We start from the raw sequence: 17500 nt of genomic DNA, 5'->3' as shown, positions 1-17500 counted from the left end.
AGAAAAAGGAGGAGGAGGAGGAGGAGGTAAGCAATCTCCCATCCACTATCCATCACTCTCCCTCGTGACCCGGCGGCTAATTGGTACCGTGGACACCGGGGCCAGGTAGACACGTGTCGGCCTGCCTGTGTTGTGGCATGGGCTAAATGGTTTTTTGAGGCTGTGTTAGCGATCCAAGGGAGTTTAACCATGGGATGAACTCTCTCTCTCTCTCTCTCTCTCTCTCTCTCTCTCTCTCTCTCTCTCTCTCTCTCTCTCTCTCTCTCTGTTCTAAAGCCCTTTCTTCCCTCAATCTCCTATCCTTTCGTTTCTCCTCTGTCTTTTTCTCCATTTTTGAGATTGCGTTAGCGATCCAAGGGGCTGAAAAATGGGTTGAACTCTCTCTCTCTCTCTCTCTCTCTCTCTCTCTCTCTCTCTCTCTCTCTCTCTCTCTCTCTCTCTCTCTCTCTCTCTCTCTAAATTTGCTGGTTGTTTTGTTTTGTCCTTAATCCGCTTCCTATTCTTCCTTGACCCAATTCGTTCAACTCTCTTAATTTTCTTTCTTTTTCTTTTGTTTTGTTTTGTAAGTTTCTCATGTTTGAAATCCTCCTCCTCCTCCTCCTCCTCCTCCTCTCCTTATTGCCTCTCTTCTTTCTTTCCATCATCTTTGCTTCTTCTTTATTTTCCTCTCATTTCTCTTTCCTTCCCTTTCCTTTCCTTTCATTCCTTCTCCTTTCCCTTCCCTTCCTTCCCCCTTTACATTCCTTCCCCTTTCTTCCTTCCTTTCCACCCTCTTACCCTTCCTTCCTTCTCTTGTTCTCTTCTTTTCCTTCCCTTCGTTCCTTCCTTCCTTCCTTCCTTCCTTCCCCCTTTCAATTCCTTCCCCCTTTCTCTTCCCTTCCTTTCCCACCCTCTTACCCTTCCCTTCCCTTCTCTTACATTTCTCTTCTTTTCCTTCCCTTCCCTTCCCTTCCCTTCCCTTCCTTCCTTCCTTCATTTCAACACTTTCCACTTGAAGCCCATTTTTATTTTCCATTTTCTTCGCTGGTATTGCATCATTATTTTTCAGTCTCACAGCCTTTCTTCTTCTTCTTCTTCTTCTTCTTCTTCCTCCTCCTCTTCTCTTCACTTTCATTTACACTTCTTTTTTTCCCTCGTCTTTTCCTTCCACATTCTTCGTCTTTTTCTCTCTCTTCCATCCTCCACCTCCATCTTCATCTCCTTTGCCTTCTCTTATTTTCTTCCCTTTCCTCTTCTTCTACTCCTCTTCCTCCTTCATTCTCATTCTTCTTCTTCTTCTTTCTTCTTTTCTAGTCTTCTTGTTTTATCTTCATTCACCTCATTCTTTGTTCCTTCATCTCCCTTCTTCCTCTTCTTATCTGCTTGCTTCTTCCTCCTCCTCCTCCTCGTCTTCTTCTTTATCTTCTTCCTTTATTTCTCCTCCTCCTCCTCCTTATTTGTTCCCTCATCTTCCTTCTTCCTCTTCTTATCTCCTTGCTTCCTTCTTCCTCCTCCTCCTCCTCCTCGTCTTCGTTATCTTCTTCTTCCTTTACTTCTCCTCCTCCTCCTCCTCCTCCTCCTCGTCTTCTTCTTCTTTATCTTCTTCCTTTACTTCAACCCCTCCTCCTCCTCCTCCACCTCCTCCTCGTCTTCTTCCTTTACTTCAACCCCTCCTCCTCCTCCTCCTCCTCCTCCTCCTCCTCCTCCTCCAGTTCTTCCTTCCTCCACTGTTTCAAGGTTCTCCTCTTGACCTACATTCGTGTCTTCCATCTTTATCAATATTCTTCTTCCCTTCTCTTCTTATAATTTATTTTATCATCCTTTTATTTTATTTTTATTTTTTTGTTTCGTTATTTTTTTTGCGTTTTTTTTTTCATTTACCTTCTTTCTTTATTGTTATTTTATTTATTATCTTTCTCTCTCTCTCTCTCTCTCTCTCTCTCTCTCTCTCTCTCTCTCTCTCTCTCTCTCTCTCTCTCTCTCTTCCTTCACTTTCTCTTTATTCTTCTTTAATTTTTATTACGTTTATTCTCTCTCTCTCTCTCTCTCTCTCTCTCTCTCTCTCTCTCTCTCTCTCTCTCTCTCTTCACTGTTTCTCTTTATTATTCTTTACTTTTTATTACGTTTATTCTCTCTCTCTCTCTCTCTCTCTCTCTCTCTCTCTCTCTCTCTCTCTCTCTCTCTCTCTCCAGTCCGTTTTCCATAATAATCTAATTTTTCTATTATTATTATTATTATTATTATTATTATTATAACTTTTTTCTTCCTTTCCTCTTCTCCCTTCGTCCCTATGTCATCTAATCTCCTCCCTAAGCGGCCTATTATTCTCCCCTATCTTCTCCCTCTCCCCTCCCCCTCTCCTCAATTACACTCCCCAACTCCCTTTAAATTATCCTCCCTTGGTCCCTAACTATCTATCTATACTTATCAACCCTGACGTATGTTCCTTGGGGGGAGAAGGGGGAGGGGGAGGGATGGGAGGAATGGGGAGAAGAGGGACGTTGGGGAGAGGAAGGGGGAGTCGAAGGGGGAAGGGGAAGGGAAAGGGGTCGAGCTTTTTTTTTTTTTTACTTTTAATTTAATTTCACTAATCAATCTCCTTTTTGGAACCTTATTTCTGCCCTATCTATCTATCTATCTATCGTTTCCTTGTTTACCCAGTTTTTTCCATTCTTCTTCTTCTTCTTCTTCTTCTTCTTCTTCTTCTTCATTCTTCTTCTTCATTCTTCTTCTTCTTCTTCCTCTTCTTCTTCATTCTTCTTCCTCTTCTTCTTCATTCTTCTTCCTCTTCTTCATTCTTCTTCTTCTTCATTCTTCTTCTTCTTCATTCTTCTTCTTCATTCTTCTTCCTCTTCTTCTTCATTCTTCTTCCTCTTCTTCTTCATTCTTCTTCTTCTTCTTCTTCTTCATTCTTCATTCTTCTTCATTCTTCTTCCTCTTCTTCTTCCTCTTCATTCTTCTTCCTCTTCTTCTTCATTCTTCTTCATTCTTCTTCCTCTTCTTCATTCTTCTTCCTCTTCTTCTTCTTCTTCTTCATTCTTCTTCTTCATCTTCTTCATTCTTCTTCTTCTTCACTCTTCTTCTTCTTCTTCATTCTTCTTCATTCTTCTTCTTTTCCAGTCTTCCTTTTGTGTGATATATAAGTTTTCTGCACTCTCAACATCCCACTCTCCTCTTCCTCTTCCTCTTCCTCTTCCTCCTCTTTTATTTCCCTAGTCATTATTTCCTTCTATTCTTCTATTTGTATTCATCTCCTCCTCCTCCTCCTCCTCTTTTTTTCTTATCCATGTATCTCTCTTTTGTCACATAATTTCCTCTCTCTCTCTCTCTCTCTCTCTCTCTCTCTCTCTCTCTCTCTCTCTCTCTCTCTCTCTCTCTCTCTCTCTCTCTACCATTCGCTTTCAATTTCTCTCTTTCATTCTCTCCACCTCCTCTTTTTTTATCCTTCTCTTTTTACCTCCTCCTCCTCCTCCTCCTCCTCCACTCGTTTGCACTTCCTCCCACACTTCTCCTCCTCCTCTTCCTCCTCTTCTTCTTCCTCTTCCTCCCACGTCTTCCTCTTGACAAGCTCTCCTCCATTTTCTTTTCCTCCTTCCCATCTTTCTTTCGTCTTTCCCTCTTCTTCATCTACTCCTCTTCCTCCTTCGCTTCCCCTCCTTCCTGTCTTCCTCTTCCTCTTCTTATTTCACTTGTCATTACTTCCTCTTTTTTTCCTCTCTTCTTCCTCCTTCTCCTGTTCTTCTTGTCCACTTCCTTCCATATTTTCTTTTCTTTTTCCTCCTTTTCCTTCTCTTCTTATTCTCTTTTCTATCTTTCTTTCTTTTCTTCCTCCCATTCTATTTTCCTCTTCCTCCTCCTCCTCCTCCTCCTTCTATCTTTCATTCTTTCTTTTTCTTTTTTTCTTTCTTCCCTTCCTTGTCTTATCTTGTTTATGTTCTTAATTTCTCTTCTTCAGTGTCACGTCCTCCTCCTCCTCCTCCTCCTCCTCCTCCTCCTCCTCCTCCTCCTCCTCAAACACTCTATCTTCTCTGCTTCTTCCTAAATTTCTCTTCTCCTTTTCCTTTCTCTACACTTTTCTTCTGTTGTATATATATATATATATATATATATATATATATATATATATATATATATATATATATATATATTCTCTTCCTCCTCCTCCTCCTCCTCCTCCTCCTCCTCCTTCCTTCCTTCCTTCCTTCCTTCCTTCCTTCCTCCTCCTCCTCCTCGACTTGCTTGGAAAACCTCAACAATCTCTCCAACAGTGAAAACATCTCTCTCTCTCTCTCTCTCTCTCTCTCTCTCTCTCTCTCTCTCTCTCTCTCTCTCTCTCTCTCAGCTTTCCTGGAACTCCAAATCATTATAGAAGCCTCATTTTCATCTCTCTCTCTCTCTCTCTCTCTCTCTCTCTCTCTCTCTCTCTCTCTCTCTCTCTCTCTCTCTCTCATGAAGACGTATGGCCCAAGGAGATACAATTAACACACACACACACACACACACACACACATACACACACAGAGAGAGAGAGGAACGGTAAATATTTTCGCATTTCCTTCCTTGCAAGTGTCCTTGAGGCGAAGAAGAGGAGGAGGAGGAGGAGGAGGAGGAGGAGGAGGAAAAAGATGACAGAGGAGGAAGTGGAGAAGATGAAATCGGAGAGGAAAATGAGGTGGTACTGAGGAGGGAGAGAGGGAAGGAAGGAAGGAAGGAGAAAGAAAAAGAAAGAAAGAAAGGAGGAGGAGGAGGAGGAGGAGGAGGAGGAGGAGGAGGAGGAGGAAGGAAGGAAGAAGGAAAGAAAGGAGAAGAGAAGGAAGGAAGGAAGGAAGGAAGGAGGAGGAGGAGGAGGAGGAGGAAAGAAAGAAAGAAAGAAAGAAAGAAAGAAAGAAAAAAAGAAAGAAAGGAAGGAAGGAGTAGGAGGAGGAGGAGGAGAAGGAGGGAGGAAGGAAGGAAAGAGGAGGAGGAGGAAGAGGAGGAGGAGGAAGAGAAATAAAGAGCTTGTGTCCCTTGTGAGGAAAATCTTGATGCAAATAATGTAACACGAAAAACACACAGACGCCATCTTTGTGTGTGTGTGTGTGTGTGTGTGTGTGTGTGTGTGTGTGTGTGTGTGTGTGTGTGTGTGTGTGTGTGTGTGTGCATCAGTCCTTGGCTACTATATCATGCCCAGACATGTCTTGGGAACAAAGGCTTTGGACCCGAATACACACACACACACACACACACACACACAGAGAGAGAGAGAGAGAGAGAGAGAGAGAGAGAGAGAGAGAGAGAGAGAGAGAGAGAGAGAGAGAGAGAGAGAGCAACATCTTAGGAATTCCTCAAATAAATATTGTAGAGAGAAAAAGAACAAAAGATCTTAAAAGTGATTTAGAGGATTAAGTCTCTCTCTCTCTCTCTCTCTCTCTCTCTCTCTCTCTCTCTCTCTCTCTCTCTCTCTCTCTGACTTTATACTCATATCTTTTTAAACTTCCAATTTTCGTTTTTTTTCTTTTGTTTATATTTTTATTCTTTCTTCTATCTCCCCTTTCGTTCTATTTTTCCTCCATTTCTATTCCCTTTTTCTTCGTTTATTTACGTTTCCCATTCCTCTCTTTCCTCTTCTATTCTCTCTACTTCCCTCTTTCTCTATCTCTCCTACCTCAATTTTCGTCTCCTATTTATTTCCATTCTTTCTCCCATCTCCTTCTCATTCTCCAAATTTCCCTTCCTTCTCCTCCTCCTCCTCTTCCTCCTCTTCCCTAATCGTTTCCCTTTCCTCCCCTTACCCTATTCCTCCCTCCCTATCCCTCATGTTCCTCTTCCCCCTCCATTTCTTAATTCTCTCTAACTCCCTCAATCCTCCTCCTTCTATTCTTCCTCCCTTCCCCTTCTCCTATTCCTTCTCTTCGCTTGTTTTTCTTTCTCTCCCTCCTCCTCCTCCTCCTCCTCCACTTCGTCTGCTTTTCCTCCCCTTTCTCTGTTTTTCCCTCCATTTCGCCTGTTTTCCTTTCCCTTCCTCCTCTCTTTTATCCCTCCTCCTCCTCCTCCACTTCGTCTGCTTTTCCTCCCCTTTCTCTGTTTTTCCCTCCATTTCGCCTGTTTTCCTTTCCCTTCCTCCTCTCTTTTATCCCTCCTCCTCCTCCTCCTCCTTCTCCATAACCTTTCCTTCCCAAATGATCTCCTTCCCATCCTCCTTTTTCTTCTTTCTCCTCCACTAAACGGCTTTCCCTCCCACGCACTAACCCCCCCCTCCTCCTCCTCCTCCTCTTTCCCTGCCTAAGTCAACTATTCCCTTTATGGTGCTATTCGATAAGTCCACCAGTCAATTCTACGGTCAGTCAGTCAGTCAGTCAGTCAGTCAGTCAGTCTTGCAAGCTGATCCCAAGTGATGACATTCTAAGCTCATATACTGAAGGTCAGATTCTTGAACATTTCAGTGCAAAAGTTCACCTAATTTGACAAAGCTTTCATGGGAGTTTTGAGCAAATGGGCAAATAAGGTTATAGTAAGAAACATGAGCCGTCTTTGAATGAATGAAGGAAAGGAATGAATAATGAAAAAAAGGAAAATGAATGAAAGAAAAAACTTTTATATGTTTCTTGGTATAATGGCAAGAGATTGTAAGTAGGTTAGATTAGTAGTAATAATAATAATAATAATAATAATAATAATAATAATAATAATAATAATAATAATAATAATGATTCAAGTTTTCCTTACTAATCACCTTTTCTTTGTCTGTTACGAGAGAGAGAGAGAGAGAGAGAGAGAGAGAGAGAGAGAGAGAGAGACAGGATAAAGTTTTGAGTTTAATGAAGAGGAGGAGGATTAAGACTAGTACTGGGAGGAGGAGGAGGAGGAGGAGGACGAGCAAGTGGAGGAGGCTTAGGACTTGAAAGGAGGAGGAGTAGGAAGAAGAGGAGGAGGAGGAGGAGGAGGAGGAGGAGGAGGAGGAAAAAAACATTAAAAAAAAACATAACCTAGTGCACTGGGAACAAACGTAATATATAGTTATTTATATTTGAGAGCAGAAAGAAGACAAAGAAGAAAAAAACAAGGAAAAGGAAATACTAGACAAAAAAAAGGGCAGTGAATAAGTGAAGGAAGAAAGGAGAGAAAAGAAGGAAGGAAGGAAGGAAGGAAGGAAGGAAGGTTGATGAATAAAACAACAAAACAAATGAAGAAAAAAAGGTTGAAAACACGAGAGTCTGTGAGTGAAATAAGGAAGGAGAGTTACCAAGAAGAAAAGGAAGGAAGGAAGGAAGGTTGGTGAATAAAACAACAAAACAAATGAAGAAAAAAAGATTGAAACACGAGAGTCTATAACTGAAATAAGGAAGGAGAGTTACCAAGAAGAAAAGGAAGGAAGGAAAGAAGGAAGAAAAGAAGGAAGGAAGGAAGGAAGGTTGGTGAATAAAACAACAAAACAAATGAAGAAAAAAAGATTGAAAACACGAGGAGTCTATAACTGAAATAAGGAAGGAGAGTAACCAAGAAGAAAAGGAAGGAAGGAAGGAAGGAAGGAAGGAAGGAAGGAAGGAAGGTTGGTGAAAAAAACAACAAAACAAATGAAGAAAAAAAGATTGAAAACACGAGGAGTCTGAGTGAAATAAGGAAGGAGAGTTACCAAGAAAAGAAAAGAAATATATAAAAAAAAAAAAAAGAAAGACGAACTACTAAAATCAAGGCCATAAAAGAGCACTCGTATCATCACCATGTCATCACCACCACCATGCCAGTCACAATCATCACCATACCACTCATCACCCTCATCACCATTAGAAGCTTCATCACCACCAACGCTATCAACACCGCTTGGATGTTCCTCACCATTATCATCACCACCAACACCATCAACACCACTTGGGTCATTCATCACAATCATCACCATCACTACCAACACACCAACTATCATCTATCATCAACGCCACTCACCACCACTACCAACTACTATAACTATCATCCCTTCACACCATCAACACCACTTGGTCATTCATCACCATCATCACCACCACTACCAACACCATAACTATCATCCCCTTCATCAACACCACTTGGGTCATTCATCACCATCATCACCATCATTACCAACACCATAACCATCATCCCCTTAATCAACACCACTTGGTCATTCATCACCATCATCACCACCACTACCAACACCATAACTATCATCCCCTTCATCAACACCACTTGGTCATTCATCACCATCATCACCATCATTATCAACACCATAACTATCATCCCCTTAATTAACACCACTTGGGTCATTCATCACCATCATCACCAGCACTACCAACACCGTAACTATCATCCCCTTAATCAACACCACTTGGGTCATTCATCACCATCATCATCACCATCATTATCACCCCTTTGATCAACACCATTTAGTGAGTTATCATCATCATCATCACCAAAACAACCATCATTGTACTAATCACCACCATTACCTAATTACAATCATCATTATTACTCAACGAATCTATATATTTTACTAATAGTTCTCTCTCTCTCTCTCTCTCTCTCTCTCTCTCTCTCTCTCTCTCTCTCTCTCCACGCGCACCTAGTGACCTAATCTTGCCACACACACACACACACACACACACACACACACACACACACACAATGCATACATTTGACGATAACCTTGGATTTTTTTGTTTTATAATTTTTCTCTAAAGCACTTTTCTTTTCTTTTTTTCTTCCTTTCGACAAATCTTCATTTTTTACATTTATTTTACATCTTCATTTATTATTTTTTTCTTTCTTTCGTTTTCTATTTCAATTTCCAACCGATTTTTTTTCTTTGTTTTTCTGCCTCTTCCAAATTTACTTCTCGTCTTTTATTAATTCTTTGATATTTTTTTTCTTCTATTCCTTCGTGTTCTATTTCTCCTTCAAGCACATTTCTATTCTCTCGTTCTCTGTTTATTCTAAGACACATTTTTTTCTTAAGGTTTCTACATATTTTAACATTATTATTATTATTATTATTATTATTATTATTATTATTATTATTATTATTATTATTATTTCATTTTCCGTATCTTCCTTCAAACACATTTTTATTCTTTTATTCTCTATTCGTTCACACGTTATCATCCTTATGTTTCTTATTTTATTTATTTCAACACGTTCACCCTGTGTTTCTCCCTCCTCTCCTCCTCCTCTTCTTCTTCTTCTTCTTCCTATTCTTCTTCTTCTTCTTCTTCCTCTTCTCCTTTGTATTTCTTCAGACACGTTTCCCCTGCGTTTCTCCTTCTTCCTCCTGTTCTTTTCCTCTTCTTCTTCTTATCCTTCTTCTTCTTCTTCTTCTTCTTCTCCTTCTTCTTCTTATTATTTCTTCAAACACGTTTCCCCTGCGTTTCTCCTCCTCCTCCTCCTCCTCCTCCTCCTCCTCCTCCTCTTCTTCTTCTTCATCTTCTTCTCCTTCGTCTCCTTCCTAACTCCTCGGAACACGCATAATGAAGCAGTGTTGGAATTCTTGTATCACTCCCGTTAATAATTACATTTTAATTCACTTCTGTATTATAAAGATTCCCAGAACTCTCTCTCTCTCTCTCTCTCTCTCTCTCTCTCTCTCTCTCAGATCGAAAGCGGTTAAATATATCACTGGAAGAAGATTTAATATAAGCTCGTTAGTAGGGGAGGAGGAGGAGGAGGAGGAAGAGGAGGGGAAAGAGTTTGAGTTCATTTGCGAGAGAGAGAGAGAGAGAGAGAGAGAGAGAGAGAGAGAGAGAGAGAGAGAGAGAGATTAAAGAAAATATGGATACAAAATTAATAGAACCCTTTGAGTATAGACAAATGGGTTGCATATTGCGATAAGAGGAAATAGGAAGGGGAAATGAAGGGAAAGAGGAAGGGAACGAAGAGGAATGGATAGAGGGGGAAAGGGAAGAAGGGAAGGGGGCGAAAAAAAGGAAGGGGGAAGAGAACGTGGGAAAGTATGAATGGGGAAGAAGGGGAAGGGATAAAAAAAGAGGAAGGGGAGGAAAAAAAAAGGAGGAGAAGAAGAAGGGAGTGTGGAAAAGAGGAGGAGGAAGAAGAGGAAGAGGAGGGAAAATAAAAAAAAAGGAGGTGAAGAAGAGGAGGAGGAAGAAGAGGAAGAGGAGGAGGGAAAGGAAAAAAAAAGGGAGTATGGAAAAGAGGAGGAGGAAGAAGAGGAGAATTAGGAGGAGGAGGAGGAGAAGGAGGAAGCAGAAGTAAAGGAAAGGGGAGGGGGAGGAAGAGGAGGAGGAGGAAAGAGAAGTAAAGGGAAGGAGTGGAGGAGGAGGAGGAAGAAGAGGAGGAGAAAGCAGAAATAAAGGGAAGGGGAGGAGGAGGAGGAGGAGGAGGAGGAAGCAGAAATAAAGGGAAGGGGAGGAGGAGGAGGAGGAGGAAGCAGAAGTAAAGGAAAGGGGAGGGGGAGGAGGAGGAAAGAGAAGTAAAGGGAAGGAGTGGAGGAGGAGGAGGAAGAAGAGGAGGAGAAAGCAGAAATAAAGGGAAGGGGAGGAGGAGGAGGAGGAGGAGGGGGAACAAAATAAATAAATAAATAAATAAAATAAATAAAAATAAACTACCCCCCCCCCCTCCCACACCACCACCACCACCACCACCATCCTTTCCTTTCGTTCTTATCTTTTCCACAACATGCAAATTCCACGACCCGCTATTCAAGGAGAGTGGGAGTTTATCTGCGCCCAATAGTTTCTGAACACTCCTTAAAGGCCCCAACGATCAGCGCTTAACGACCCACGCCACTCCGTCAGGACTTTGGTTTCAGGAGAGAATTGGAAAGTAGTAAAACATAATCCTGAATGAAGAATGATAAAAAGATGATGATGGAGGAGGGTGAGGGAAGGGAGGAGAGAGCGAGGGGATAAGAGAAGAACAGAGAAAGTTGGAAAGTTTCGTTTAGTCGGTGCAACATCTGTGGTCATATGCCGGAAGAACAGAGAAAGATGATTAAGAAAGGAATGATCATAGGCCTTGAACAAACGAAGACTAAGAAAAAAAATATGATAGAGGGTGAGAGAATGAAGAAGAGAAAGAGAAGAATAGAGAAAGAGGAATAGAGAAAGGAGATAAGAAAAGAAATTATACAAAGGCTTGGAACAAACGAAGAATAAAATAAAAAAAAGATTAAAAAATGATGATAGAGGGTGAGACAAGGAAAGGGAAAGAGAATAAAGGAAGATAGAGAAAATAAGAAAACAGAGAAAGCAAATAAAAAAATAAAGATACGGAAAGAAACAGTAAAATGAAAATAGGTTGTTACAAAAATATATAAAAAAAAGAAAATAAGATATATGATGACAGAATGAAAGTGAAAAACATGATACCGAAAGGAAAATAAAGAAAATAAGATAGTAAAGATAAAATACAAAGAAAATAATGATAGAGAGTTAAAGAATAAAAGGAAGAGGGCAAGAAAGAAACTAAGGAGAGAAAAGATATTGAAGGAAAAAGAAGATAGAAAGAAAAGAAAATGGCAGGGAAAAATGAAACTAAGAAAATATGAGGCGAGAAAAATTAAAGAAAACAAGATAATAAAAAAAAAAAATACAAAGAATTACAAAAAAAGAAAGATACAAAAAGGAAAAACAAAACAAAACAAGAAAAGATTATACAGTGAGAAAATGAAAGCGAGTCAAACCAAACGAGCCCAATGTTGAAAAGAGTACCCGATTTTTGTTTTAGAAGAATTGAAAACCATTTAGCTATCCCAGACGAGGACCAGAAAGAGGAGGGGAGAGGAGAAAGAGAGTGAGAGAGAATGAAAGGAAAAGAAAATCCAGCAAAAATCTTACACAATGGCTACATAAGTTTTCGTTATAGCAGGAGAGAGAGAGAGAGAGAGAGAGAGAGAGTGTGTGTGTTCCTTCCCTTGCGACATATTTCCTCGCTATTTCCATGCCCAATGCTCTTCTGAACTTACCGACTAACTCACTCACTCACTGACTAACTAACTTCACCCGTTCCGCGGCCTTAGTCACAAAACTTTCTTTATGAAGTTCGACCTCATGCTATCCAACTCCCTCATGCAAGAGATGGCCAGCGTTTTCATTCTTTCATCCCTCATGCTCCTATGCTATCCAACTCCCTCATGCAAGAGATGGCCAGCGTTTTCATTCTTTCATCCCTCATGCTCCTATGATATCCAACTCCCTCATGCAAGAGTTGGGCAGTGCATTCATTTTTTCATCCCTAATCCTCCTCGGCTATCCACTATCCAACTCCCTCACGCAAGAGTTGGGCAGTGCTTTCATTTTTTCATCCCTAATGCTCCTGGGCTTTTCAATATCCAACTTCCTCACGCAAGAGTTGGGCAGTGCTTTCATTTTTTCACCCCTAATGCTCCTGGGCTATCCACTGTCCAACTCCCTCACGCAAGAGTTGGGCAGTGCATTCATTTTTTCACCCCTAATGCTCCTGTGATATCCACTGTCCAACTCCCTCATGCAAGACTTAAATCAGCACTTTCATTCCTTCACTCTCAATACTGGTAACCTCTGAAACTGTCCACCTTTTACTTCTAATCTACACCCTTTTCTCATCCTTATGGCTTTCGCTCTTTCAGAATGGGTGTAAATAGGCACATCAGTATTGCTTTGTTTTTTAAAGGTGCAGAATAATGTGGTATTGTTTTTATATAACGTTTGATGTGCCTTTTACCATATGGCCGCAAAAAAATATATATGTTATCATGATTATATTTCTGGGCCGCATCAATGCCGAACACACACACACACACACACACACACACACACACACATAGCAGCGTCCAGACAGTTATCAGCGCGGCAGGTGTTCGACAAAAGCAATAACAGCCAGGCGGCCATTTTGGGGCCACTCCGGGAACGAATGAGAGTAGGCGAACACACACACACACACACACACACACACACACACACACACACACACACACACACACACACACACACACACACACACCAATGAAAATCACACTCCTCTGACTTGCATTCGTTCATTTGTTTTGTTTGGTTTTAATATTTGACCTTGCATGTTGACCCCATCTCTCTCTCTCTCTCTCTCTCTCTCTCTCTCTCTCTCTCTCTCTCTCTCTCTCTCTCCCTCTCCCTCACACTCTCAAAAGCCAAAAATAAATCACACCCTCGTTCATCACAAGTTTCCAAAGAGCACAGTCCAAAACTCCTTCCTCTCCAGCGCCATCAAAATCACAAGTCACGCGAGGAAAGGAAAATGTGGCCGCTCAATTCCGCCAAGAAATGAAAAACAATCAAACAAAAACAAACAAAAGGCAATCCCGAGAAGGAACCGATAGAAAGAGTAAATAGAAAATGCAATTGGGCAAAGACAAATAAATAAATAAATAAACATAAGCAGTCCTGAGAAACTCCCAGTAGACGTAATTAGAAAATGCAATTATGAAGACATTATAAGACAACAACAAAAAATGGAAGGCGATAGAAAGAGAAAATAGAAAATGCAATTGGGCAAAGACAAAAAAAATAAAGTTAACATAAGCAATCATGTGAAATTCCCAGTAGAAAACGTAAATAAAAAATGCAATTATGAAGACATTATAAAACAACAACAAAAAATGGAAAGCGGAAAACAGAAAACTTAACAGGCAGAATAAAACTTCCGATATATATAAAAATAGGCAGAGAAAAAATATACTGGTAAAAACCGTGATACTTAGTCCTGTATTCCTTAAAAACTTCCGGCCTCACACACTTACAATTAACAAGGCTTTGGCAGAGGTTGTGTTAGTATTCCCACGGGTAGTTTCACGAGTCTAGTGGTGGTCTGACAAGGCTTATGCACCATGTATCTAAGTCTATATATACCAAGATATACGACCGGTACGCGCAGGAGGCGGTTTTGGGGCGGAGCAGCGGGATGACGTCACTTGAAGCTAAAAAGAAAAAAAATACCCGCCAGTTCAGGGGTGACTAAAGTTGGGGCCGTATGTGCACTCTGGATGTGCATTCTCGCCTTCTTTCACAGCGCGTTCAGGCAAGCCACTGACGAAAAAATATGTCTTTTTATTGTGCTATTGCGTGACTGTAATTCCAATGCCTACAAACGGCGGTGTGGGGTGTGAAGGAGGGCATGTTGAAGTGATTGATTTAAATTAGTCCGCCTTTCTTCGTTTTCTCTGGGAGGGCATGTTGAAGTGATTGATTTAAATTAGTCCGCCTTTCCTCGTTTTCTCAAAATCCCTGTTTCTACATTCTCTAGTTTGGCTCCAAGCAGTGTCACGCATAAACCACGCCTCGGCCGTGTCTCCTCCCACAAACCTGCGCATGACTTGACTTGGTGCATATAGACTTAGCCATGTATGTGAAAAACCACTCATGGGAACACCGACAAATCTCCTTTGTGACCCTTGAAAATGTTTGGCGTTACTAGTGACGGCCGAAAGCGTCTCAGAATACGGACTTCAAATATCAACGAAGGAAGCAATCAATCAATCAATCAGTCAATCAATGTGTGTAAGAGAAGGAATATGCAAACAGGCGACAGACAGACAGACAGACACTCAGTTGGTTGAGTCTTACATACCCTAAACGTGACGTGAAAAAGATATAGCATTCCCACACATCCAATTGGTCTTTAGGAGAAGCCAGCTATAAATTTTGAGGGCCTGACGGGGGTGGGTAGATGCTCTGTGTGTGGTGTGTTGAGGAGGGAGATATTTACCATTGGAGACCCAAGATAGCTCGTCATCCATCCGACTGTTTGACGGAACCAACCTGGAACAAGGAGAGGAACGAGGGTTAGTTGGAGACATCAGAACGTGACAATATGGGGCACTAGGTGATGGTTAGAGGTTAGTTGACAATACTGGCAATGATTAGAGGTTAGTTGGCAATATTGGCAATGATTAGAGGCTAGTTGGCAATACTGGAAATAGTCAAGACATCGGAACATAAGCTGAAACATAGAGGAACAGGAAGTTAGTTGGCAACACTGGTGAGGATTGAAACATCAGAGAATTAAAATTGAACATAGAGATTAGCTGGCAATACTGGTAATAAGTCAAGCATCGGAACACGAAGAAAACTGGTTAACTGGCAACACTGGTGAGGATTGAAGCATAAAACATTGAGGTGAAACACAGAGCAACACTTAAGTTAGTTGGCAACACTTGAAATAATCGAAATACTGGAACATTAAGCTGAAAGAGAAACACAATAGTAGCACTTGATCAGTTGGCAACACTGGTATAATCTTCCCATCCCATCAACACTATTAAACGAAAAAAGTTGGAAAGTTTCGTTTAGTCGGCGCAACATCTGTGGTCATATGCCGGAGAGAGACAGAAGGGGAGGGGAATTAAAGGAGAAGGGAACAGACCCCAGGAGACGGGACAAAACCCCCGATTAATACCTGGTACCCATTCACTGCTGGGTGGACAGGGGCGTAGGGTATCGGAAAACCCGCCCAAATTTTTCCACTCCGCCCGAGAATCGAACCCGGGCTCTCTCGGTTGTGAGCCGAGTGCGCTAACCACTGCACCACGAAACCCCCTACTGATCGAAAACACAATAGAAACACTCGTTTAGTCGGCAACCTCTGTAGCCTCAATTCCAACACGTCCGCGCTGTTAGGATGCAAGACAAAGGAACGGTTGGTCACTTTGCAACACCTGTCAAGACTTCCGCCAAATATGCATCATCAGGCGGCGACACTGAATACAAAGAAAGATCACCTGACAGTGTACTTCTTGACATGAATATCTGTGCACATGATCATTAGTCACACCTAGTCCTCAGTCTGGTGTTTTGTGGTATTCTTGTAGCGTTTTTCATTTGTTTTTATGTTATCGTGCAATGTTCTGAATGCCTAATTGAAGTTTTTGTATTGGTGTCCACGCAGAGGCTGAGAAATCTAAGGAAACTATACAGGCAATCTCTTAAGGGGACCATGCTGCGTTTTTCTCTCGGGGTGTTATTCTGCTTTTTATTGAAGGGGGGATGTTCCGCACCTGTTCTTAGGGGGGTCATATGTATTTTGTATTTCTCTCGGGGTGTTATCTTGCTTTTAATTTAAGAGGGAGGAGATAGACAGACAGATAAAGACAGACAGATCGAAAGATAGAAAAGACGAAAGGAGAAAGTGTAAAAGTAGGAAAGAAGAAAAGAAAAAGGAGGAAGAAAAGCAACACGAGGAAGAAGAGGAGGAAGAGGAAAATGAGATATAGAGTTATTAAGAAGTGTAGCTTGAAAAAATGTGAAAAAACGCGCCACTTATCCTCCACCCACTTATGAATACAACAAGCGCGGTAAAGGGAATCAGATCGGTATTGTCAGACGCCTCCAACCCTCACATCAGCTATTTCCAGAGGCCCAATAGGAGTCTGGTTCTAATAAGAGTTTTTTTTATGTTCGTGGTACAGAAGGAGCAGACTACCGGGTCATAAAACTATCCCTGGAGATGCCCAAAACTCCTGTGAAAGCCTTGATAAATGTGTGTGATAGACTCCTAGAGCGACGAATGCTTAAGAATATGACCCTTAACCCTACCCGATCAGACGTTTTCAAATTTTCGCGCTTGTAACACCTAGCATCGTACTCACTTATCTGAACAACGATAACGCTCAACACTAAGCCCTGGTACCGAATCAATCGTGTAAAACAATAATGAATAATGAGTGAAAAGAACCTAGTGAAAAGTAAGAAAAAAAGTGTATTGTTTTGATCGATATGCCTGAGGGGAGACCAGCTTTGTCCCCCCTCGGATAGGACAGGGTTAAGGTTGGTATTGTCAGATGCTCCCACCCCTCACCCCAACTATTTCCAGAGGCCAAAAAAGAGGTTAATCAAGTTCTAATTAGTGTTCTTTTAGGTTCACGGTACAGAAGAAGGCTCAGACTACCACCAGGGTCATAAAAGTACCCCTGGAAATGCCCTAAATTCCCACGAAAGACTAGTAAATTACGTGTTCTTGGGCGCAGAAATGTTTAAAAATATGGCTCTAAGCAACGCGGCGTTCCGAGCGTCGAGAAGAATGGGTGTCCGTTCCGCGCGGCCGTTAGACTGAAGAGGCGCATTACTGAACGTTGCGCTGGAAATGAAGTGTTAAGTTTTATGGCCTGCGCGTTTTTGTTATCACCGACCGATTGTTTCGTCTGGCGGTGAGCGTTTCGTTGAGCAAGTGTTCCGGCAGCAGCAGCAGCAACACACCGAGGCACACAACAGACACACAACAACACAACACATACTTCACGTTTGGTTTACATTACACGTTATCCACATCAACATCAACACAGACCCACAACACAACCACAAGAACAACACATAATAAAGCATATAACTACAAGAACAACACAGCACAACCACAACAGCAACACATAACAGCACATATCCACACATAACCACAAGAACAACACACAACACAACCACATCAGCACATAACTCCACATACCCACAAGAACAACACTTAGCATATAGCGACAACACAACACATACCCACAACATAAGCACAGAATTTACCGGTTTCTGACGCCTAACTATTGCCAAGAAACATGAGAATCTAACTCTTTTAACGATAACTATAAATG

The 17500-nt window shown here is 41.5% G+C and overlaps 1 protein-coding gene across 1 annotated transcript in view; it reads right to left on the bottom strand.

Moving 5' to 3' along the window:
• The window catches only part of LOC126988237 (protein yippee-like 2), a 170073-nt gene that overhangs the window by 78007 nt on the left and 74566 nt on the right, over window positions 1-17500 (bottom strand). The window contains exon 2 of the mRNA XM_050846283.1: window positions 14638-14690. Coding sequence (XP_050702240.1) covers window positions 14638-14668 — 31 coding nt within the window. The 5' untranslated portion in view covers window positions 14669-14690. The remainder of the gene's footprint in view (window positions 1-14637; window positions 14691-17500) is intronic.

The sequence above is a fragment of the Eriocheir sinensis genome, chromosome 68, assembly GCF_024679095.1.
Source record: "Eriocheir sinensis breed Jianghai 21 chromosome 68, ASM2467909v1, whole genome shotgun sequence".
NCBI lineage: Eukaryota > Metazoa > Arthropoda > Malacostraca > Decapoda > Varunidae > Eriocheir > Eriocheir sinensis.
The sequence above is the reverse complement of the archived record's forward strand: the minus strand, read 5'-3'. Positions and strand labels throughout refer to the sequence as shown.